Below are 25271 nucleotides of genomic sequence, written 5' to 3'. Positions count from 1 at the left end.
GCCATTTCCGACCCCTCCACTGTGCACACTGGAGTACTATATGCACTTCAGTTTGAGAGTTCCACCCTGCCTGATATAAGATAAAGAACCGTGAAGGGAAATAAACCCTTTCATTGTTTACATCTGATGAAAAATGCATGTGGGGCCATCAGTGCAGCTGGGTGAACGCCGCTGCTGTTACATTAAACTTCAATTCACGTTTTGTTCTGTATCCCTGGCATTTAGCAATACTTGCATTAGGAACATCCCATATGTTGAGGCATCATTCTCACCTTCACAACTTCCAGTTCATCTTTACTGGCCGCTTGTTGTTTTTCCAGCCTGGTACTCAGCTGGGAACAAATCTGGAGCAGAGAAAGCAATCTCTTAGCTAAAGTTTACTGTACTAAAATATAACCTGTGCTTTTTAACAATGATTTTTGTTAGAGCCAACATTTCTTAAATTCTACCTCACTCAGGTACATGCATTCCCCCTTACCAAATCCACTGCTGCTGATAATGAGATTGAAAAAAAAAGGCAGTATTCAATACAGAACCTGAACACGGAGACCGGAACATTTTATGGATGAATTGGTTTATAATGTTTATACTGCATTATGTCACAGAGTAAAGAAGCATTCACCCTACAGTACTAAAATTAGCTAAAAGACAGGTTATTCCCGATTCCCTAAATTAGGAGCTATTAGGAAAACCATAAAAAGATTTATGACAAATTACAATGGTTGCTCTCTGAAAGCCTGAAACGTAGTGTATCTTATTGAAAGGGCGTGATCTGCAACTCTGAAAATTCAGCGCTCAGAACAGGTTGAAAGAAGAAACATGAGAAAGTGTCTCTGTAACAGTACCTGTTTATACTCTGCAATAATGGCTGTGGTTTTCTTGATCTCAGATTCTGCCTTCTCTAGCTGCTTCCTGAAGACTTCCTTCAGCTAGGAATTGAAGGAGAGAAGTTACACAGCACACTGAAAAAAGTTCTCAAAATTGTTCTCTCAAAATTGTTCTTGGATTGTTCTCTCAAAGTCTTGACGTGTTTACAACAGTCCTACAGCTGCTTCTTACCAAATTACAGTTCTTCAGACAAGTGTCTGATTTATTCAGAATACAAATACTTACTATGTTCAGTTATAACCAAATGTGTATACTGTGATACAGTGTATCCCCACTTAGAGAATTCTGTAGGGTAATTCTCTTTCTCTGCATTAAATGGTGGTACAGTGTGGTCCACAGAATACAAAACAAGAGCATTACTATTAAGTGGGTTTTACTGATTTTGTTTTTGTTTTTCTGCACACTGTCACAGCAGGTTTGGACAGACAGATTATTTGTTTGTTTGGCGATGGAAAAGGAAGAAGAATCTCTCAGCACTATCACTCTCATCTCCGTAACAGGAGAAAAAAACCTGTTCTGGTCTGTGGCGCTGCATTAAAATACAGCTAACTCATTCCTCCACCAGTTGGAACCACTAACCTTTAAGAGCCCTCTCAGTAGGAAAAAGGCCTCCACTGCCTTTTTATAGCAAACAGAACGTGGCAACCTCCATTTTAGAGACACACAAAGAATTCCAGTTTGATTGCTGTAGTCACTATTGTCAAACGGCTAACATAAAAATCAGGGTATCACTTTTGAAACAGTTTCATGTGTGTCAGTATTCAGCATGTTAGATATGTAGGATTAAAAGAACTAAGACTGAACATTTCTCAAATGAGTCTGAGGCCAGGTCTAGCCAGCAAAATTCTCCCAACCCCCAACTCTGTTCTGCTGTTGGTTCTAGCTTCAGACAGGAACATTCACAGCTTTATTTCAGTGAACCAGCAGCTGAATCCAGAATGGCCTCTTATAAGGCAACACTTCCTCCAGCTCCTTGTTTAGGTAAATAAAAGAGGCCTGATCATGTCTCCTTAGTTGCGACTGCGCACCGCCAGTGAAAATGATTACTACAGTACTGGGAAGGGGATAAGGTATGGAAAACTGAACATTCAGAACTCAAGTAAAGGAAAACACTAAACCCCATACTTTTTTAAAAAAACATTTACCCTGGCACTGTAAATTTTTAATTGTGACTGCATTTTAAAGACAAAATTCTTTCTGCAATTGCAACGCATTCATGCTTCTCTGCATATCCTTTTGCTTGCATTTGCTTGCTAAATGGGAAAAGTTGGAGAATGCCTTACCTGAGCAGTTTCCTCTTCCTGCTTCCGTTTCTCTTCCTCAGTCTCCACTAGCTTCTGTTTGGTCAGGAGAAGTTCCTTGTTCAAAACATCCGCTTTGTCTTCAGCCTAGAATTAGAAAAGGTGGTGTAAAACAGATGTTATCTGTGCCAATACAAATGTATTGGTATATACATCTCAGAAATACTGCAGATTCAGGTTCTAGCGTTGCCTTTTCCTGCCCTCTGATGGCTCACCTAACCTATTTTTTGTATGAAATTCACTTTTCAAGTAGCTATTTTCGAATTTATTTCACCGTGTTTCAACAACTGTGCAAGAGGACCCTTTTGCCAAATGTTTACTTATGCCCAGATAGCAAGTAAGCATAGATACTATGTCCTAATACAAACGTAATACAAACAGTGATGTATAGAATATTTTTGTTGGGAACAATATTAATCTAGGCGGGGGCAGCATGATTTAGCTCCTGCGTAACTTCAGATAACTCATTCCATTTTTGTATCTGTAAGTGGGGAAACTAGATATTGTAGAAAACATCCAGTGCCTGCACTGAATCTTACAAAGTGTCCAGGCAAAGACGAGTATAAAAGAGACAAAGGGGACCACCAGATAAAATTGTTTGTTTATCAGTGCAAATAAGTATTACCTGGAGAAACTTGATACTGTGTGTGTACTGGAGAATATTAATTTTCTCCTTTCTTTGAAAGGCCGAGCTTATGGTGAAACATACTAGGAATGCTTTGGTTTTGTGAGCATTATCCTCACCGATCACCAGGAGAGAAACATATTTCTCAATGTCTGGATATATTCTGTTGACCTCCCCAGCTGGGAGATGCACACTGCATCACACCACTCCTTCTGTTCAGTAACTAGGTGCTAGAACAGGCAAGGGTTGTGGTGAAATAATACTTAGTTTGCTGAAAATACAAGAGGGAAAATGGCATTGTAAACAACAAATAACAGTACAGAACTTGTCTCTCTGAGATGCAGTTTGGTTTTCTACCACTGCTGGTGGTATTAGCTTATCTGTCTGCCACAGTGTTAATTATTAATGAGGGTGTTAGTGGCAACTGTGGGTAGCAGAAGCAGCTCCACCAGGGCCACAACTGAAGACACGGATTGAAGATTCCTGCATTGCTTAGTGTGTATATGACTGTATGGGAGAAAGGAAAACAAGCAGTGAAAGAACGTGAAATTGGTAAGATTGACATCTTAGAACAAAAGAACTCAGTGATTACAAGGATTTTTTTGATGAAAGACCTGTTTAAGATATGCTTTGAAGGAACTACAGATCTTTCCTCCTTTTATGTGTTCATTCCAGGTTCTCCAAGCAGCTGCAGTGGTGTATGGTATCACCTGTCCTTGGAGATGAGGAGTGCAGTAGCACAAAGTTTTTCTCTCAGTGCCAGTGAACTGAGGTAGGGTGTGGGAAAACTTCACGGAGCCGTTCTCATCTACAGAAAGACTGCTAAAATGCAGGAGAGCAAGGAATGGGACTGGCAAAGGTATGTGCTTGGCAGCCTTGTCACAATACTTGAGAAAAAACAAGCACAGGCAGCAACACACATAAAGCTGCTTTATGTACAGCTATTCCTGGGGAAGATAGAGCACCTATGGGAAATCAAATTGAGAGGCCCTTGCAGGAAAAGATTTTACATTATAAGAGCCACTACAGCCCTCTGAGCAAGGCACTAATCAGGAGGTGTGGAGTATGGCTCTCCTGTATTTAGTACCTTAATAATAGCTGTTACGGCATTTATCAATACTACATAAAACACTCCAGAAAAAGGAGGGTTTAATGTGTAGTTCTATGACAGTCATCTCTGAGATAAAGGGCTCTGAATGCTGCTGCCCTCTACATTCCAGTCTTCATGGGAAACAAAAGCAGTTATCAATGGACACCCAGGAGCCCTTCTAATTTTTGGTGCCATGCCACTTCATTATCACTGAATTTTGTTGGCTGTACTGATCCACATAAAGTGGTAGACATTATGCAAAGCAACTGGCCTTGAAATTAAGTCTTTTGAAGAGTATGTGATAGCTTTCTCAAGTAAATGTTCGTTCTTTGGTATCTGCCTAAAGGTTATGGCTTACATTTTCTAAAACAATCCACAACAGAGAAGGTACAGTCAGTGTTGGCAAGACACCACTGTGAATGTCTACAGTTGCATGCACATGGAAATCCAGCCTTCTGATTGCAACTAGGAGTGAGGTTGTTAGGAAAATAAAGGCACAAATAATTATATTTTTAATGTTGTGTTCATGCTTTCACTTGAGCACAAAGCAGGGCTCCTAAAATTGGTGTTGCCGAGCCTGAGCTGGACCCATCTGTGTTAGCATTACCTGGTCCAGGTCATTCCGTAAGGCAATTTTGCTTGTTACAAGCTCATGGGCAAGGTCATCGTTCTCCTGCTCCAGCCGCATGCTTGCTTCTTGGAGCCTGCGGTTTTCCCTCTGCAGAAAGAAAGGAACAGCCAGAAAAGGAAGTTAATCCTTATCAATATTAAAGAGCAATAAGCAAGTATATTGTGTGTGTAAAACACCAAGAAGGCAAGAGTGCACATTAAGACAGGACTGCTGCTCTGGGTAACAACAGTGAATTAAGCCAGCAGTGCAAATGCAGCGATTCCACTTAAATCCCAATGGTTATGTCTGTGTCGCGTAAGTGACACACTGATTGTAGGGTTTCTCTGTCAAAAGTAAACACCATCCTCTCCACAAAAGCTCTTGGTTTCTGCTTGCTCATCATCAAAAGAAATGAGGCAGATAACATCCCACCCAGCAGCAGTGAACAGGGACCAATTAAGAGATACTTATAATAAGAATGTTTCCAGTTGAAACTAGAAAGCTGCCCTGCGCCATTTTACAAAATTTTGTCTGCAGGAATCCATAAAAATAGTCCATTTTGTAGATGATGTAGTGCCAACTTCCCATCTTCTGTGGGACTGGTAAAGAACAGCATTCAGCAGGGAACTCCCTACAGCTCGTATAACCTGTATCACCATTTGTGCACTTTCTCTGTAACTTGTGCCGGTGACAACAATGCACATTTTCCAGGACACCTGCTGAGAAAAAGTGTCAGATGGAGAGGGGACCTCACTCCCTGAACACAGGCCCAGAACCTGTTTGGCAGGCAATACACAGCAACACAAAATACAGAACTTTGAGACCGCAGGCCCTGGTCCTCGCTGCACTGCACTCCCTACCCCCTCCACACAGGCAGAAACAACTATGTAGAGCACTAACTAGAGAAGGTAAGTACACAGGACAAGGATGAACAGTAGTAATTCATGTTTTTTTAAAAATCAGTTTCAGTGACTGTTCTAGGGCTGAGAAACAGAATCATATTCAAAAGACGTCTGTGGGTCAGTGGGCTTCCAGGAGTCCGCAGAAAATATACATCTTCATCTTTGGAAGAACACAGCAAGGTGGGACAGATAGATATGCCCTCCTCAAAAAATGTGCCGGCCTTCAGTCACACAATGATTGTGTATCTTTCATACCAAAAGAGACTGCAAAGGGAATCTGTGCGCTATGGAAACTCAAGGAAAAATACCAGGTTCATATGGAAACTCATAGGTGGAGGAACAATAACCTGTATGCTGAGATTTCAAAAAGAACCTGTGCTCACTTGAAAGGTAACTTATGTTCTCCAAGAAAAAACAGTAAAAGTGAATAAATATTAGCATTTAACACAGCAAAAAATTTCCAAGAGTTGTTCAGTGAATGCATTCCTACAGAATGTGATTTCTTTGCATAAGCACATTATTCAGTTGTCTTCACTTCCTCCTGCTCACCAGCTGCGCTCAAATTTTTTTTTTCTTTCCGAACTCACTACCGTGAAACTGCAATTTTCATTTCTGTTGCAAGAAGATTTTGCATGCTTGTCTTAAACAAAAAAGGACAACTACAGCTCTAAGAGGATGCTAAAAAAGTCTCTTCTGTGTGGGAGCTTCCTTTGTGGCAGGAAGCAGAACCTCTGCAAATACTCTATCCCCCCTTAATGTGACCCTATTGTGCAACTAGACCATGCACTGCCCTGTACAGGAAAGTAAGTGTTTCCTTTCCAAAAGACTGTACTTTAAATAACTTGTTTTGTTACAGAAACTGTAAGTAAAATACTTTTGTTTAACACAGTTAAAATAACCACTGCTAAAAGACGCATAACTTTGGGGATCTTTTTTATTTGAATTGCACTGTATTCTGTTTGGGACAAGGAATTTTTAAAAGTAAAAATTCTTCTGTAAGGATAATATAAACTTTAAAGTGGGAAACCAAATTGCAGTCTTTAATGATGATGATGATGATGATAATAATAATAATGCTCTAATGTCTCAATAATAATAACAACAACAATAATAATGCTCTAATGTATCTTTATTTCTGTGTTTTGTTCAGACCATCTTGGAAATGTTGATTTTTATAGACACAGCTCTGCCAGCAAGCAGCTGTCAGAAAGTGACTTGAGTTCACCTAAAAAACTGGGACCAGATCAGGACGGTATTGCTGCCAGGTGCTGCAGCACCAATACCTTTTCATAGGGATGTTGCTTAGAGGGAGAAATCTGCAAATTCTTAAGACTTCCATAAAATAAACCAGAAAGAAGTTTGCTTTAACATTTTTGCTATGCTTTTGCCAAAAGCTTCAGTGTCCGCAAAGCAAGCTGCACAATGTGAAGTTCGAAGTTCCTGCTTTGCATTCACAGACAAGTGGGTAAGCAAGCTACATAGTTGGAAATGCGCTATCCTCCTCTTAAACTAGAATCTACATGGCACGTTGTTAGTAACTTAAAGATCTCTTACCTTGGACATCCAGTCAATAGCTAAGAGATTTTTTTATCTTGTTCACCATACTTTTAATCTCCAGCTGAAAGTCTCTTATTAGGCTACCTTTACTCTTCCTCCACACAGGGCAGTATGCACGATTAGATGGTTTGTCTTTTCCAGCTCCTCCCCCCAGATCTAGCAGTGAAAAACTGCCTCCTTCCTGAGGAGGAAACTCTTAATCTGCTTAAGTCTAAATAAAACTTAATGTTACACAGTAAAGACAAAAATAGCAAATAGCACTTTTCATATGTAGCCAACTATTTTCAATGGCTCTGAAATATTTACAGGGTTTTATAAAATACCATTCGCAATGGCATAAAGTTCAGTGGATGGAGCTGGTTCGTTACAGCAGGACTTACATCACAGAGAGCATTTTGTAACCTGGCATAAGCCAACTTGTCAGACCTGCTAGTTGTCCTTGGTGTAAACAGACAGCTTCCTGCCTTTTCTCTACACACCACTAACAATTTACTGACTATTCTCTTCGGCATTGCTCAGTTTTTATGATCAGTAAAATAAGAGATTCCTCTTTCCCAGATTCCTCGTTCCAGTTACAAAAGGCACTCTGGTGGACTCTGGTTAGCTTTTAAAAGGAGGATACTGCATTTCCAAAAGGGACAAACACTGCTGATACATACAAACACAAATAAACTTACCTCCTGTAAAGTCACAGACCAAATACTGCTTTCAACCATTGGTGTAAAGACAGTGAAAACAGGATATAAAATAATTTTTAATACCAACAAAGACAGCCAAAAAAAGAAAAAAGTTGCTGATTCTTCAGTGGGATTTTGGTTCTGAGTTTTAAAGAGGCTATACTCCAGCTTCCATCACACACTGGACGGAAAGAAGGTGGTAAATTTGAAAGCAGTAGGCAAGCCTCAGCTCAGGAAGACTGAAAGGCTGAACTCCACCCTCTGCTCCCTTCCAGCCAGCACCAAGGAGCAATTCCTGACAAGATTAGTGGTGATGATGCATGCTCTCTGTGCTGCTACTCAAGCAGGGCATAAAGAGTCACAAACCTTGTTAAGCAATTCAGTGTCACATTTTCTGATGAGCTAACACCCAAACCCCAGATCTTTGGGCATGAACAGATTCTCAATGGTGGAATGAAAACACTGATTAAAATTCACTTTTCTGGATGTGAACAAATGGAAGTCTTCATAAGCCCATCAGAAAGGGCTCTTGATGGCAGAGGAGCTCTGAAGGAAAACCCTGTGAAGCTCTGTCTAGAAACCCAAAATGCTTTTACAGCAAGCTATCTAGGAAAACCTCTCATGGGAAGCAACATAGAGGCTCCTGGAGGTGCTTTGTGTTTTCTGTTTGTTGACTCAGAAGAAGCATTCCCAAAAGTGCCCCAGCACACTTTTTTTTTAAAAAAACACAAAGAAACAATGATCCACATCAAGAGTTATCTTATGTTTTTCCTCACAACGGTTACCATTCAGTTACCATGACTCTGAATAAAAATGACCAGTGTATTAATTTTTGCTTCCACTTCAAACACGCAAAAGGCCATTATGTCCAAATTACACATTTATTCAGACAGACAACTTCTCTGTTGCACAACAAGGTCCACAGAGGAAAAGGCGTTTCTACCCTCAGAACAGAACTGTGTGCACAAGAAGGGTCTGCTTGCAAAACTCCAGCCCTTCTTTGTATGGTTATATCCTCTTTATTTTAAATCAAGAAGTCCCAAGCCCAACTCCAGCAATTTCTCATCAGGTCAACCAAAACCCTGTTACATGAGGTGTTGTCAAACACAGAAAAACCCCACAGAATATATAGAAAAATATCAATCTGAACTATATTGCTATTTTTTCTGCACATGCAACTCACTTTTCTTCCTGACTTCTACAGGCAATTTGTAATTTATTTTAACCAAAAGTCATGAAATTCGGTGACAAACAGCAATTTAGAATATATTTACTTTTGCACCTTTTAAAAATCTGACAAAAATGTGAGTGATAATTTGTTATAAGCAATGGAAAATAAAAGTGGAAAAGTGTCCATAAAAGAATACACTTTTCCTAAATAATACTTGCAAATACAGAAGAAAACAAACACCAAAAATAATGGCACTGTTTAATACTGTTCTTTTGATAAGTCAAATCACAATCAACATGTAAAATAAGAGCTGGGCAGGAACTCCTGTGGCATGTAACACAGCTCATTGTAGCACATGAATTTAACCTGTCAAGAAAATGTGACTGGTTAATGGCAGGCCAGACGTTGCAAAAACAGCCCTCTTCTGGAGCCTCTGGAGAGTTTGGGGTCGGTGGGACTGGAGGAGTGCCCTGTCTGGACATACCCTCAGGCAGGAAGCATCTCTCTCCCGGCGATTCGCAGGGGGCTGCTCAGCCCCACTGTTCCTGTGCTGGGGAACACCTTTAGGACCCGAGCGCGGGCGACGAGAGGAAGAAGCAGCATGCTGCACCCTCGCACTGCTCTGGTTCACTCCTGGTGTCCCCTGGACGCTGGGGTGAAAGTCAGACCCGCACGCGGGAGCTGCATCAGCTCCCGTGAGTTCCCTCTGCACCGCTCGCAGCGCATCAGGGATGGACCAGGAGGAGACAGCAGAGCAGCAGGGGCCCCACTGCCATCGCGGCAGCTGCTCCCACCCCAGTGCCACACACGGCCTAGCTCCTACTTTCTCAACAGTCCATCAAGCCATTTCCACCAAGGGCCAGGTCACCGGCAGGTGTCTTACTCAAGACATCCTTCATCATTGCAACTCAGAAGTGCCCATGTCTCTGTGGTCCTAACAAATCTCTATTGGTAATAAAAATTGTAACACACTGCAAGCAACAAAAACTCTTAACGACGATAACTAAAAACTATCAACAGACTGAAAGCCAGTTTCCTTCTTGACCTGTAAGAGGAATATTCTGCAGGGTTCTCCACTCCAGCGATCCCATTCAGGAAACATCCCCTTCCTGGGCAGTAAACCAAAAACTTGTTTTGTTCTGGGAAAAGAAACTGTAAAAACTACCACGATGTAGGCTTTTAGGGCACAGCCCACACAGAGAGTGCACGAGGCCAGAGGGGACCAACAGCAACGCTGCGCTCAGAGGCAATACTGGCTTTTCAGCAGCGTGGACTCAGTCCTTCCCCAAATCAAGCCCAGGTGGGCAAAGTCTAGCACCGATGGTGCCAAAATGAAATGCATTTCTAAACACATGGGCTGCAGAGCAATAATTTAAGGGACAAGCAAAGTTGGCTCCCCACTTTCTGCCTGTGAGGACCACAGAGCTTGCGTTTCTTGCTGCCCTTTGGAAACACTCTTGAAATGTCGACTCCTACCAACCTCAGCTTGATGCGTTAATAAAATCAAACAAGCAAGACAAGGAACAGAGAGCACTTACAAGCATTTCTTCATGACACCCATCAGCTGAAGAATGCGTCCGAACTTTGAACTTAATATGCAGCTAACCAGTTATGGGGACTCTCTAATCACAGCATCGCTAAGAGGATCAGACTCAATCTAGCTTCATAAAAAAATCACACAGTGAGTTTCAAACATGCAAGCCAAAACCCCAGGCTGTGATCTTGACTGTGACAGTGACTCACATAAACAGTGGCCAGAGTCACTTTCTAGATCCTCATTTGCAGCTTGGGGATAATGTTCTTTACCGTCCATTGCCCAAGATTAACTAGTTAATATGCTTCCACAGAGCTTTAAAGAAGCCGTATTTGTTTTCTAAGTATTATTTTAATTCCACAGTACTATAAGTGAACCACTGGAAAAATACTTAAGTTAATCAACAGCAAGCTGTGTTCTTTTCTAAATAGGTCATACTCACTACTGGCTCTCAGCTGCTACAGCAGTCCCAGTTCTCACAAGCAATAAAATCTACACACTTTGACATCAAAAGAACTATGCTCAAAACATAATTTTTCACAGATAAATAGTTGGTTTTTTTAAAAAGTCATTTTACTTTCTCTGTACCTGTAACTCTACCTTGTCACATTTATGAATTATGGCATAGTCTCTCACTACAGATTTTTATACTGTGGTTTTCTGAACATGCTGCACTTGTCTTACGTTCACAGACCATGTAAACCTGTTGCACCCTGTATGATTATTTACTATCGCTCCTGGTAGACTCCATACCAACTGCAATGTCACTTTAACATATTAAGGCACAGTGAAGAACAGCAAGAAAACAGTACAGGTATATGTAAGCAATGTCACTTCCCAGATAACCTGGGCAATGGGCAGTAAAGTGCTTCAGCTCTGGCAGCTTCACCTAAAGAAAACTGGATTTTCTAAAACAGGGTAAGCAATAAATGGATCCTGAACACTAAGTAAGTGAAGTATATGCCAAGAGGCAGAGCCTCCATCACACAAAAATCTATGGCAACAGAATGTAGCAGTGACAATAAAAGCAAATACATTGGAAAGATAAGCAATGCTGATCCAAAATTAAAGAACTATACTTTTTTGGTGAACTATCAAGCTATCATATTAATAACTGAACCTTTTTTTCTCTGCTGCTTTAAAGCAGGATATTTATTACTATTAATTCTACTACAGTAGTACCTTGGGACCCCAGGAGAGTTCTGGGTGCCACTGTACTAAGCATTATATTAACAAAAAGTTACTAACGCTTGGTATAAACAGAGATGAGTAACAAGGATCATATCAGTCAAGGAAGAGTTCATCTTCCAAAAGTCTCTGTGGATGCCACTGCACACAGCTTGTGCTAGAACAATGTGTATTTTCTCCTTTTTGTGTCTGTAGCTGAGAATCACCCTTTGTTTCTGCGTCTCATGAAGATCTCCCGTAAAAGTGCAACAGCAGGAGAGTTACCTACAAACATATAAACTGAAAGAAGAAAAATATTATATGTGGCTACTTGCAGATGTCTTGAGAGTTACAAATTGTGACTGAAATATTCCTGGAAAAAAAACACCAAGTCCAAGCGTTCAAAGTGCTTGTTCAAGAAAAGGGATAAGTTTCACCTACCACTTAACTTCCCTAAGGTCTGCATCAGCATATCCCAGAGAGGTGAGCGCGGTACATGCACCTCTGCTTAACTGCTGGAACCGGGTCACTCCCCACAGGATTAAGCCAATGAAACAGGTTCCCATATAGCATCTCCCGTACCTTGTATCTGTCCATAGGATCTTCCTGCTGCAGCTGACTCTCTCGCATTGTTTGGTACTCTCTCTCATATTTCTTCAGCTTTTTTGTTGGCACCTGTGGAATAGATTTGGAAAACATGCATTTAAAGATTAGAAGAACACCGGAATGGCTGTCTGAAAGCTCTCCTTGCAAATGCCAAGGAAGAGCCAAGGAAGTGCTGGAAACCCATTGCTGAATGAAGTTGCTCTCCGTTGCCCCCCTTTCCCTACTCAGCAAGCCATGTCAAACACTTACCAACACAGTTCACATCAACAGAAATCTTTCTGTCCCTATTGCTGTTAATTATTCAAATATTTAAAGGAAAACAAGAGTGAAGTGGAGACATTTTGATAAGAGTAACAAGAAATAAAAAAGCATGAACAACAGGAGTGAGAGAACAGGGAAGAGGAAAATACGCTTTGATATGTTTGATTCACCAAAACAATGCCGTAGCAAGAAAAGAGTTAAAAGTGAGATTAGAAGAAAGGAGTGTTCATACAAAAGGACTGGACAATTCCCTGGGGGAGATCCGAGTCATGGTTTTTATTGCTGAAAGAGTCTTAATGTCTAAATTCTAGTTTGTGACCAATGCCCTCATGAAGTCTGGCATCAGACTCCTCCTAGGCAGAGGTGGAGACGCTGCAGTGCTCGCTTCCAGCCGCAGCAGGGAAACAGTGAGGCGACTACACAAGCAAATTCGGTAAACAACCATGCAGAAAGGTCAAATCCCAGACAGCTTGATTCTGGGAAAACACAGCTTCAACTTAAAACAAGGTAAACAAAGAACACCTGTGTTCTTTTAAAGAAAGCATAGAGATCCTCTGCTTTACTTTCACCCTTTAATTGGGTACATGATGCCGTATGAGCGATCCCATCTCTCTCTGGAGACCTTTGATAGCATTACTCTGTCCCCACCGTACAACAACAAGAAGCTGGCCCTGCTAAGTGTCGGTTCATCTGCTGGCAGCCAGAGAGATCCCTAATGCTATGTACCATCATGACTTGCAAACATATGCTTTTCCTGGATCTGTTATGTATCTAGCTGTTCCTCTTGCCCATATTGATTGTGTCTAGCTGACTCCTGGTGTGAGGACATGCCACTGTCACCTTGCCTTAGGGCAAGAAATCACTGCCAATAAGCAGAGATATGTGTTTACATGTAGTTTTGGTGTTGTTTTCCCTTTATTGGTTTTTGGCCCAATACCTCCCTCCTCTGCAGTACAGGAAGGGACCAAGCAAGTGCTCGGTGCTGCTGCAGAGGCCTCTGGGAGGTACAGGTAGAAAATGTGAAACCCATGATCTGCGAAGCACAGTGCACAGGGAGCACTAATAAAGCAGCACTAATGCCCACAGTTACTGTTGAAATCTTAAACCAATGCCCCCCAAAGAAAGCAAAGAGAAAGCACTTTGCAAAGATGAGGCACTTTGGACAAACATACAAGAGAATTTCACTTTGATGACACTTAATAGTGCAGAACACAATGAAATGAAAATTACTAAATCGGAGATGCTTTTTTACATTTCAACTGAGCAACACTCAAGATGCAAACCCAGCCCGTTTTGTCTTAGCTGCAACTTGAAACTGTTGAGGCTACTTAATATTCAAGAACAAGAAATCATTTCAAAGTAGTACTCGAAATGAAGCGAACCAATCACACATCCAAAGCCTGATCTAGTCCCTCCTTCCACGATGCTTACTGGGATCTTATTCAGAGAACCAGATCAAGGCTCCCAGGCTGGGGTGTTACAAGGACACCCTCCAAACCCAGTTCTCCTGTGCCATCATGGAGTTTTGTGCTCTGATACGTAACCAGCAGAAAATGAAGATAAATATGAGGGAGACATTGTGGTGCAGTATGGCAAAAAGGTGCAATAGGTGTAACTTAGAAGATGATCCGTTCAACCAAAGGTTTTCCTGATTCTTGATGCTTCTCATTAAAGCCTTTAAAGTACACATAAGAACAAAGTCTCACTACATAGACAGAGAGACAAGCCTCCCATTCACGCAGCTGCATGAATATTTCAGTAGGAATCCTGCCGTCTAAAGGAACAGGAGATGTAAGATAGATTTTTGTGTGTGTAAGTAGGGAGAAAAGAGTGGAAAGCAAAGGTAAAAATTGCACAGTCGCAATCCTTTCCCCTCCAACAGTTCCCCAGTGCTTCCATAAGTGGTGCTGTATGCCTCAGCCTGGCACTGGGTGTTGGGGACTGCCTCCACTGACCACCACAGTGATCCACCAATGGCTTCACCTTTACAGCTGCCTGGAGCAGCATCCTCCTTTTCGCTTTAACCACGAGATTTGCTTAAATTACTCGTAAACAAAAATCATAGTTCTCTCTATAATCCAGGAGATACAGGCAAAATGCAGTATAAAGGTAAGTAAGTAACTCTTAATGAGAGAGCAAATGGGATATAAAGCACCGCTGTGACCCAAATGCCTATGCTGAGCAGTGTGCCACAGCTGCCCCTCACCAGGCTGAGCCTGTACATGAAGAGATGACTGCTGCTTCTTGGTAACACAACCTCACATGCAGCCACCAGTGGCGTGCAGCTCTCCTCACTCGTTTTTTAAATGTTAATTTTTTTAAGCTGCCTGAGAGCAGCCTTATTTCTCTGGTTTCACCTCGTATCCTCCATTGAGATGAGGCAGAATTTAACTTGTCCAGAGTCTATCTGGCACTTAATCATCTGCCTCGACAACACCAGAAACTAATCTGAACATGCCACATTAAAAACCATGTGATAAGCAGGGGAGAACAAGAGTCAACTGCTTCATTTAACTCTGCTCTCTTCAGAGTCCCCGTTTCCACTTGCTGACAATTCACAATCATTTCTTAATGCCTGGTAACTCTTCCCACCAGCCATGCCCACCTATATGTTCTTCTTTACTTTCTTAAATTTTAATTCATAGCTGTGAGTAGGACCACGTGTAGGTTCTCTGTGGCTGTATGAGGGGTAAGGTCCCTCTTTCACCACTATGGGAGCTATCCATGAACGCTGCAGCTGTGGCCTGGGATAAGGGGCATGCCTGGTATGCTCACCAGCAAGCAAAGAGCATGGCATCACTTTCTTACCAATGTTAACAGTAAGTAATACCTGAAACAGGGATCAAATCACAAAAAAATGTAAGCATCAGGGTGTAAGGGAGTATGTTGTGACACAGAAAACAGCTTCCGTGCTTGTTCAAAGAATATCGTGACTTATGCATGTTACTATCTACTTATGCTACAACCTTGTCTTAACTGGACAGTAGTACTTAAACAGAGAGACAGTCTGTCTTAAGGGTTGGGGATGGGGGGGGAATTCCTATTAGAAAACCAGTCCATACTAATCCACTTATCCCATAAAATATAAACTTGAGCAGGTACGCTTAATAACTTTGGCAGGGACTATGCTTCACTGTTATTGTCTATTCAGACACATTACTCAAAGGAGTTCAATAATTTATTACAGCACATTCTTCTGGGTATGCACTGATAAACAAACAAACAAAAATATTTAAAAGACCATTTCCATATTCCCCAGTTTAATTCCCTGAAATGGTCTGTGAATTCAACAAGGGACTTCTCTGTAAGCCCTTTCATAAGGAAGTGCATAGTGCTATGCTTCAATCTTCACGGATTGCTCCTGAACAAAGTGCGCTCATCAATTTTCTGTAAAAGCTTTTGCAATACTGATTTCTTCTTTCTTTAGCACCATGGGCTATATTGGCTAGAACTGATGATTATCAAATTTAGGAGACTCTTATGGTTTATAAACATGGCTCATCTGTTTATCTCAGTATCTTATCTCCTTGACTCGTTTTATTTTATTGTGTTCAAGTGTAAAATTATGTCACAACTAGTAGTACGTAGAGAAAAAGCCACACAGAGGATGTTAATAAAAATCCACTCAGAAGAACTGAACAAGCAAAATGTCTTTCTGAAAATAACCAACAGACTAGTGCACTGAATGCTCAAAGGACTCACTGCAGTGAGGTGATACGTGGCAGGTGAGAAACAAAAATACTTTTGTTTTTAGCTGCCCCCCTGTTCAGACAGGGTTGGAAAGATCTGCTTCACCTTCTCTGGCAATCCTGCGCAAGGGCAGCGTGCCGAGCATCGGCATCCACTCAGCTCCAGGAAACCTTTCCCTCATTCTGCAATTTCTTTAGCTGTTTACAGACACTTCAGCCTGACCTTGCTGGATTAATAAATCACACACCTATGACTCCTTCCTCCAAAATGTTTTATTGCTCTAATGAAGCATGAGCACTCAGAGGAGGTAGTTATCATTATGTTCATTTGACAGCCAAGGAAATGGAAGCAGAGATGTAAAGTGATTTCCTGAACATATTGAAAAGACAGCCAGAGGCTGATCCAGACAGAAAAATCCTATTACCTGATTTCTAATTTCCAGCACCGCCACAATGCCAGACTGAGCAGAGTATCTCTCTCCCAGATCCCCACTTCTTTTCTGTATCTAGCACTGCATAAACACTCCAAAAATATATTGTTCCATCACACTAACCATGTAGCCAGTATTCCATGATCTCTGCACTCTTATTTTTTCCCCTCTAGTTCTCAACTCAATGTGGAAGGAAAAAAAAAAAAAAAAAAGCCAATTAAGAAAACACGCAATGCTTTCCTTTCCCATTCTTTGAAGCAGGCGACTTCATTTTCTGTTTCACTGGCGACGGATTTGCTTGGTATTTCAAGATTGAGGCAGGGGCCTTGCATCCCTCCAAAGGCAGGGTTACACTCTGTGCTGATGACTGATGTAGGAGACTGCCAAGCTTGCTTTGGGTGAGCACTGATAGCAACCACAGACGCTGGCTGCAGCCCAGCTTCCCTTTTATCCATCCATCTCACACAGCTCAGGCTGTGATCCCCATGATAAGCCCGGGATCTTCCCACTGCTGCAAAGCAGAACCATTTCCAAGCACACGTGATGCCTGGGGGCACGGCTCAGAGGTGGCAGGACCAGCCTGAGCTCAGCCTGAGCTCACCCAGACTTGGCTCAGCCGTTGCACACAGCCAGGAGTACTGGCTGCAAGAGGCTCTCACAAACCACTGTTACGTGTGCCCCTCTTGAGGAGATCCAAGTTACGCTTGTGCTTCCTTAATTTTCTTCATGTTATGATTTAAAACAATATTAAAAGCAAGTTAATTTCAAAACGATGCTTGGTTCTGCAAAATGTGTCACATGAAGACTGTAAGCTTTGAACAGAACCTCAGCAGATTAGCGACAACAAATTTCAGATCACATGCATCGTCTTAGTTCACACTCGAAGCTGTAGTATCAATTTCGTCTAGTTACTACTTCATATTCAAGAGACAACTAAATCAGGCTCAAGGAAGGATAATATGGCTCTATTTAAACACTTCATTAGACCAAATTAAGGCTTTAATGTAACAAAAACATACGAAGAAACTAACTCAGTGCTCTACTGGTCTGTGCAGTCATTGCTATGCAGAACTGTACCGTCCTTTTCTTAAAATGCAGTTGCCAAAAGGCATGAAGAACTATCTTGCAATGTCTGTCACTGGCAATAAGATTCAGAAGTAGATAAGCAATTCATTTTTCTTTTGGGAGGATGCAGTGATGGAAAAGAAAGAACAAAACCCACAGTAACATGTTGACACAACAGACTCATCTCTTGGATTAGACTTTAAAGGGGGTGAGTGGGATGTCATATTTAGATATTATGCAATAAAATCTGAACAACTGTATCTCCAATGAAATATTAGCCACAAGCCTTAAGTCTGAGAGGAAAAAGGGCAAAACATAATTTCTCACAGAACTCTATTTGTGCTAGGTAGAGTACAGAGAAGAAAATCTGCAGCATTCATTTACAGAAAAAAATGTAGGGATTACGATCAGCTGCTACCTAAAGAAAATTCACAAGCTGGAGCACAGCTTGAAGAATGCCTATTTCTCCTTTTGTCACCGTGCGGTGAAGGGCTTGCTGATAACAAGCTGTTTCACGGCAGATCTGAAATCAAGTGGAACAGCCCTCATCAGCGTTTTACCTAGCTACAGCATTGCATTCAGGACCCAGACATCCCCCGCTCTAAAACACACCACAAATTTCATTAAACATCATCTAACTGCTGGTTTGGGGGCAATACAATCAAAAAGTTTTTGTGAAGCAGCCTCTCAGCCACCATCGGATTCTAGCATTATCCTCAACACAGCCTGGCTTTGGGCAAGCTTGCAGCACAAAGCCTGAGGTGCTTGGGCTGATTAGCCATTTCTCATCGCAGCGGATAAAGGTGGGTCCACAGTGCTGTTATTCCGCTCAAGCTCGCAAGTTGCATGCAGCACAATAAAAGCCCCGAATGTCAGATGCAATTTTATCATCTCCACTGGCAGGAAGGAGATGTTCCCTCAAATTCCTTGGAAACGTACACTGTGTTGGAGAGATCGTCTGCTCAATGCGTGCCTGTCTGAATGCCTGCTGCAGAACAGCGTCTCCCTCCACCTCGTGTTTGGAAAAAAGAACTGACAGAAATGCTCTTTTTGTATCAGCAAAGCAGCTTGCTCCACACTGGCACACCTAAGTACCCCTTCCTTGCAGGGTGAGGGTTTTCCTCCTTCTGCAAGTCACCTCCTTGCCAGCTCTGTAGGTGTAAGACCTCCTGCAGAGAATCTTCAGGATAACACATCCAATTTGAAAGCTGGCTGGAGGCAAAGGAAACCAAGCTTTGCTGTGAATTTTTATTTAAATCTTCCACAGGTCCCTTATCAAAACATCTTGATTGCAACTGAAACCTCCACAGGAATTTATAAAAAGGGGAAAGGCAGGTTGCAAAATTTACAAAGCCCTTGCATAGTTTACTGTGATTCAAAATGGCAGCGGCCTCAGTCAGTGACACTGGATGATTTCCAACACCAGATCCTTTTGTCAGATTTTAATCTCTACAATGTTATTTCCATTCATCTAAACCTGCTGAACCTGGCATAACATATTATTCTTCCATAGCCCTGCTGTTTAAAGATCTGCTTAGTTAGGCTCAGTTAGCAATACAGTTAACTAAGTTAAAAGAGGATTCTGAGACCGAGAGATATTCAATAAGCCTCACTGTACAGCAATCCAGCAGCAACACGGGTAAAGAGAACGAAATTCAGATTCCCTCAACTGTAGCTCTGAAAACCAGCGTGTACTTTTGCACTCACCACAGTGCTTGTGTTTGAGAGGTTTGAGAGGCACATATATTGACTGCAGGGGAATCTGCATTAAAAAAACCACAACCAACCAACCAAAAAACAGCTCAAGGAAAGGATGTTCTGCCTTGTGGCAGAGATTCTTCAAAACACTCCTCTTCAAAAATTCATTTTCACTTTGAGATATGCAGGGCTTATTATCCACTTCAATTCTATTTGTTTTAGGGAAAAAAAAAAAAAAAAGACACACCCTGAGTGGCTTAAAAGCAGTGCTTGGAAGTGGCTGATTAGTTTATATACTTGCAGCTGATGTCTAGCAGCTCACCCAGACAAAAAGTGCTTCCTCTTGCGCACAGATAAGGGCTTTAGCATTGAGATGCACACCGAGAAATGAAATGGCTATATCCACTTTGTCAGCAAGCACCCATTTTGCATTTAAATTGGCTCTGGTCAACAGGGATACTATGGTTAAGGATACCAATATTTGAAACATTCTGGATGGAAAATATATGTGTACAGGTAATTTCTATTATCCAACATAACTTAAAGAATGCCTGAACAATGAGATATCTGCTACAAAAGACTATATAGGGTAAATGAAACTACCTATATATCTTGAGGACACAGATTAGGATCAGATAATTGGGGAAACTGACACTCTGACCATCCATCTGGGACAAGGCCCTGCTCTATAAAACACAGTTATTATGAACAGCAGCAGTTTTTCCATCACAGAATTTATTCATTGGTTTGTACCTCATAACGTAACAGTTCCAAACGATTTTCTGTGTCTTACATACATCTTTTGGTACTAAAGGTTTTACATGTATCCTTGGTGACTGTGCAAAATCAGACCGTCAGCTCTGCCCCACTTTGAGGTACATCATTCATTCTGATTTAGAGCCGCCCACATCAATTTTAGAGCTATGGTCGTATTTCTTGGCACATCACAGCAATAGAAGAGAAGGGCAAGCAGGAAGACAAGTGCAGTCTTCACTGCCATCCCTGTGATAACAGAATCAGAAATTCAGGAAAAAGTCCCCAGTGATTTTCTTGCATCACTTAGCAAAGAAACAACCTCTCCTAGCTACACTGTGTTAGGGTTTACTTTCCAACCTTGTTTACCCTGTAACTAACACAGACCTATCCCACAATCACAATTATGGGAAATTGCTGACACAAGGCTTGCAACTGGTCAGTAACCAGGTTCAAAATATTGGTCTCATCAAGGCTGTAAAACCTGTCACATTGAACATATTTAGTCCACAGAGTCCACAGCTTTCAGCTAATAAGCCCCCAGCTGAATACCTCTTCTGAAACCTGCCACAAGACTGGTGAAACTAGCTGTCTGTCAGACTAGATTCTGACTCTGTCGAGTTCTCAAGTCACATCTTGTCTCCTGTCACACTCCATCCCCAGCACCAGATGAAAAAAAAATCTGCTTCCTGAGATGGAGGATGGGTGCTAGATCACAACTCCGAACCATATGCCCAGGTAAGCTATATTCATCAGTAAAGAACCTCGCGTTCTATGTGTTAATATTATTTTAGATCAATTCTATGTCACAGTGTCAAGAAAATTGCAATGCTGTCACACTTTAAATTTGCATCTTTAAAATCACTGTCAGGCTTCTCTGATGTGTAGTGAGGTCCTTGATGCTAAAACACATTTCATTACTTTTATAAATATTTCAAACCCACAAGTCACTAAGAGCAATTACTTTTTAGTGCATTACTCCACTAGCAGAAAATACATAGCTTTTCTATATTAAAGCTGAACCATTATATACTTACATTCAGGGCTCCACAATCCCTTCTGCTATATCAAATACTTTTATCTGTATTTCAGCAACTAACACATCTTTTACCACACCTTCTCAAAAGCCTTGCCTTTTTTCTCCTTGCCCAGCTCCATAAACACAACTGCTAAAACCCTAAAATAAAATAAAATAAAAATCTTTAAAGCCGCACATTAAATGATCAGCATTTTGAAAATACAAGTGGGACAGTGTCCAACTTCCAAGGAATCAGAAACGCTCACTGAAGCATGGTACAGCATTTTAGTGCGATAACTAATCCTTGCCCTGCTCTGTTATCTCTCTAATCCTTCATCTGCCGAGGTGGTTTCCTCTATGCCTTTAATGAGGCTTCAGGTTTTGCCATATTTGCACCTTTCAGCCTCTGTGGTACGTGCAGAAGGCCTTGGCATGGAGCTGGCAGGTAACTGGAGGAAGGGCAGGGCAGGAGAGTTTGAAAGCACTAGTCAGCCATTAATGTAGTGTAAGCAGCTGCTGGAGAGCATCCCTGGGGACGGGAATGCACAGCAGCACTGCATGCCAGCCCCAAGAGATATAAAGCGGGCGTATCGATTCGCAAACCTGTATATACGAGGCTGCTTTTTGCTTTTTTAAACCTTCTGCTGTTTCCACTGCCCCAGCCATAGTTCCTCCACCACCCCCAGCACTACTGGCTGAGTTTGCCACTTCACCTGTGCGGAGACCTGTGCTCATCCATTATGTCTAGCTGAGACCCTGTCGGGCTAATCAATTACCAATGAACTTGAGACTTTCTACTTTATCATCTAGAGGGAAAATCCCAAGAGCATCTTAAGCACTGACAAAAGCAAGGAGTTTGCATCAGGCAGGAGGGGCTGAAGGCAGAAGATGAAATGTGGCCGTGCTGCCAACTTCAGCTGGAAAGCCAAGCTGCTGCTGCTGCTGCCACTGAAGAGAGCTCTACAAGAGAAAGAGCTCCCACAGAGGGAGAACAGCCACTTCTTGTGGAAAAGGAAGACAGTTAATATTAGCAGCAACATCTGGCTCCCACCATTTTCACCCTCTGGTACCAGCAGCAGCAGAGAAGCAGCAAGCCCCCTGTTCCAGGTCTCTCTATTCTGTTTCCTGTTCCTCTGGCCATGGAAAGAACGAGACCCTCAGTTTTGGGATAACTGAATTCCGGTTATCCTGTTCCAGTGTTGCCTGACCTGTTCTGGAAGCTCAACCTAAGTGTGGGCCATCTCTGTGTGCTTGCTCTTGCCTATGCACTTAGCTTCTGTGATCTCCAAGGTAAAGAACAAACAAATATGATATCTTACTTGTACCATATCATAATTTGGGATTACTTTGGTGACTCCACCTTCCAGCAAAAGTACAATGCTTTGTATACACACTGAGCTTTGTCTTGGCACAGCTAACATGCTACTCTGAAATCAAACCATCTGGATTTTTCTTAGCACAAAAGTCAAGCTTACAACTTTAAAACATCAGTGACCGGCATAACCAGCACTCCAGTCAACATAGGTGGCTTTTCTCTTTTTCTTTTTGGTGAGTTCATGTTGACACAGCTACACGGAAGCAATAAAGAAAAAAGGTGCATATTGAATGGTGCATGAAAGCACAAACTGAACAAGATAAAAAACACTGAAACATATTTTCCAACCTTGGCACTGTCTTTATACCAAATTCTTCTGAGAATGGGGTTCAAAAAGAATGAAAATAGTTGTAGACAATGAAGACAGAATATTTTTAACCAACACATTCACCTGCACAAACTTTCTAACCCATCTTCTAGTAATTAAGAAATTAGGCTTCTATAAAAGGATAAACTGGCCTTTCATCTAGTTTAGCACTCCTCTCAAAGTCGAACATACTGATCATGGAGACACTGACAGAACACCGATAAATACATGTACTTTGCATTTGCTATGATTACACACAAAGCTTTTGGGTTTGTATACAGCCTTACTAAGGTGTAATGTATTATATTAATGGCCATCTACAAGAAAAGACAAGTGAGGTAAGAAAGCTGAAGGCTTGGAGTTCAGGAACTTAAGATCTTTCATTTGATCCACTTCACTTTTTCATCTTAGTAGGTTGACTACTGTATCTAACAGATTTGAAGTGGCTGTATCAAACTCACCTGACCTACCTCACCTGTGGGGAGAGAAGTAAGTTAAATGCTGCTTTATTCTAATTCAACCATTTCTGCATTTAAATGTTGAACTATGGCCTTACAAAGTAATTCATCACCTGCTCTTCTTTAATTGCAAAGGCTCATGCTGATACCCAACACGTTCAAGGTCATTAAAACTAAAGACCTAATAAACCAATAATGTCTAGAAATGTGTTTCAAATTTCTTCTCCCAGATGGGCTTGTAATGACGACAGAAACAGAAACAGAGTTTCTGAAGTGCCCAGAAAAATTTGTATCAATTTTCCTAGAATTCTTTGTACGAAGAAAATGAGGAAGCTCCAAGACACTGAAATGTCCCGCTTTTGAATGCTTAATCACAAAGATTCTGTTCTTATTTATAAATTGTCTATTTGAGACATTGCTTAAATAATTCTTTCTTGATCCAATGACAGTAAGAGGGCAGCAAGAAGAAATGCTTTCAAACATGAAGAAAAGAGAAAATAAACAGAAAAATAATATAGGTTATTAATTAGGAACAAATAATAACTAAAACTAAATGCAGAAAAAAAGTTTAAATTCTTTCTTGAGTTTTGTTAGGCTGGACTTGATTCTAGAGCATATTGGAAACAAGAGGATTCCTAAGCATTGTTCATATGCATTAACAGTTAGAGCTCAAAAATAATTATGATTCAGACGAGTCATAATTGTCCAGAAAATAGCTCAGCTCTGTTGGAAACCAGGCTGCAGGTTTTCAGGCAGAGCAGAATTACTGACAGAACCAGCAGATGAGATCTCTGGTCCGCTGATGTTCATTTTTAGTAAATCATTAAAACAGTAGAGATTCACATAGACCAAAAGAAAATCCTGTATTACCAGTATTTAGGAACCACAAATCAAACCATCTGGATGACTTTGGTTTGTTACCTGAAACCCACACAAACGCTCTGCAGAGCTGATAAGGATCCAGCCAATAACTAGCGCAGGAACGTAGCTGGTTCCACACCAACATAATTTTATAAACTGTAGGTCCCATTTTATTCTTTACCTACAGGTCTGATTGATAAAAGTAACTTTACAGTTATAAGTCTTCTCTAGCACAGAATTCACTACCACTTGATAGATTTATTAAAAAAAAACCCAACCAAAACCAACAAAACCCCCAGAAGAGTATCTGATAGCCATAAAGCAAGAATTAAAAAGCTTAGGAAATGGGTCAAAAAGCCATTGTCAAAGCGAATCATTATTCAATGACATTTTTCATTTTTGGTTAATGACATTCTAAAGGGCATCTTCTGGGACTCATAAAAGATCCAGCACTATCAAACATTACATCAGTGGCCTGGAATTGAAACAGTCCTGCTAATAAAATCTGCAGATGACACATGGATAGAAAGAGCAGTAAAGAACAAGAAGGAGGACCAGAAAATTGCACACATATATTTGAATTCCTGGAAATATCTTACTCAAATGAAACACACCACTGTGCCGACTCCAGACCAAACGTACGCAGGGCTTAACTACAGCATGGAGCAGTAGACCTCCAGCTGTGCTTGAACCCCATGAAGAGATGGGATCAGTCCCCAGAAAGCACTATTTGGACTTTTCCAAAAGTTGGGAAACTTTTCTGCTCTCTGGGAAGAACGGGGGATGGGGGAATGGGAGGCACATGCTGTGGAAGCAGCCTGCCATTGGCTGCGCAAGACCTAGCTCTTCCTCCACAGCCCTCTCCCTCCCGCCTCACTGCTCGATGGCAAGCTGACCAAAATAATCCTTCAAAAATACGCTAATGTTATTTTTTTTTTAAAGTTTTTAATTGCCTTGGTAGCACTCATAACAGAGCCCCACAAGTAGCTGCATCGGCACTGCTCAGGAGGCCATACATTGCGGTGTGAGCCTGGGAACAAACACTGGTACAGGGAGAAGGGCAGGAAATTACAGACCACCTTTTCAGTGAGAAAAATGTTAACTCGGCTGTCAGAGTCAGGCTGCAGCAGAACAGCTAATGGGAGCCCTGGGATGCACAAGGGTAGGAAAAAGCAAGATGACTAGGGAAGTTTTAACCCTGGATCGTCACTGACACCAATACTGGAA

The 25271-nt window shown here is 41.5% G+C and overlaps 1 protein-coding gene across 12 annotated transcripts in view; it reads right to left on the bottom strand.

Annotated features, from left to right (window-relative positions):
- Nucleotides 1-25271, bottom strand: part of RABGAP1L (RAB GTPase activating protein 1 like) — a 268383-nt gene that overhangs the window by 7500 nt on the left and 235612 nt on the right. For 10 of the 12 annotated variants that reach the window (XM_069789624.1, XM_069789623.1, XM_069789631.1 and 7 more), the window contains 5 exons: nucleotides 12105-12197; nucleotides 4512-4622; nucleotides 2172-2276; nucleotides 846-929; nucleotides 273-344 (listed from right to left, as the gene is read on the bottom strand). In XM_069789624.1, the coding sequence (XP_069645725.1) occupies nucleotides 273-344; nucleotides 846-929; nucleotides 2172-2276; nucleotides 4512-4622; nucleotides 12105-12197 (465 nt within the window). Of the gene's footprint in view, nucleotides 1-272; nucleotides 345-845; nucleotides 930-2171; nucleotides 2277-4511; nucleotides 4623-7650; nucleotides 11823-12104; nucleotides 12198-25271 lie in introns of those variants that run through there. The other 2 variants (XM_069789634.1, XM_069789632.1) reach the window with 2 other exon arrangements.

This window comes from Haliaeetus albicilla, chromosome 8 (genome assembly GCF_947461875.1).
Source record: "Haliaeetus albicilla chromosome 8, bHalAlb1.1, whole genome shotgun sequence".
NCBI classification, from domain to species: Eukaryota; Metazoa; Chordata; class Aves; order Accipitriformes; family Accipitridae; genus Haliaeetus; species Haliaeetus albicilla.
The sequence above is the reverse complement of the archived record's forward strand: the minus strand, read 5'-3'. Positions and strand labels throughout refer to the sequence as shown.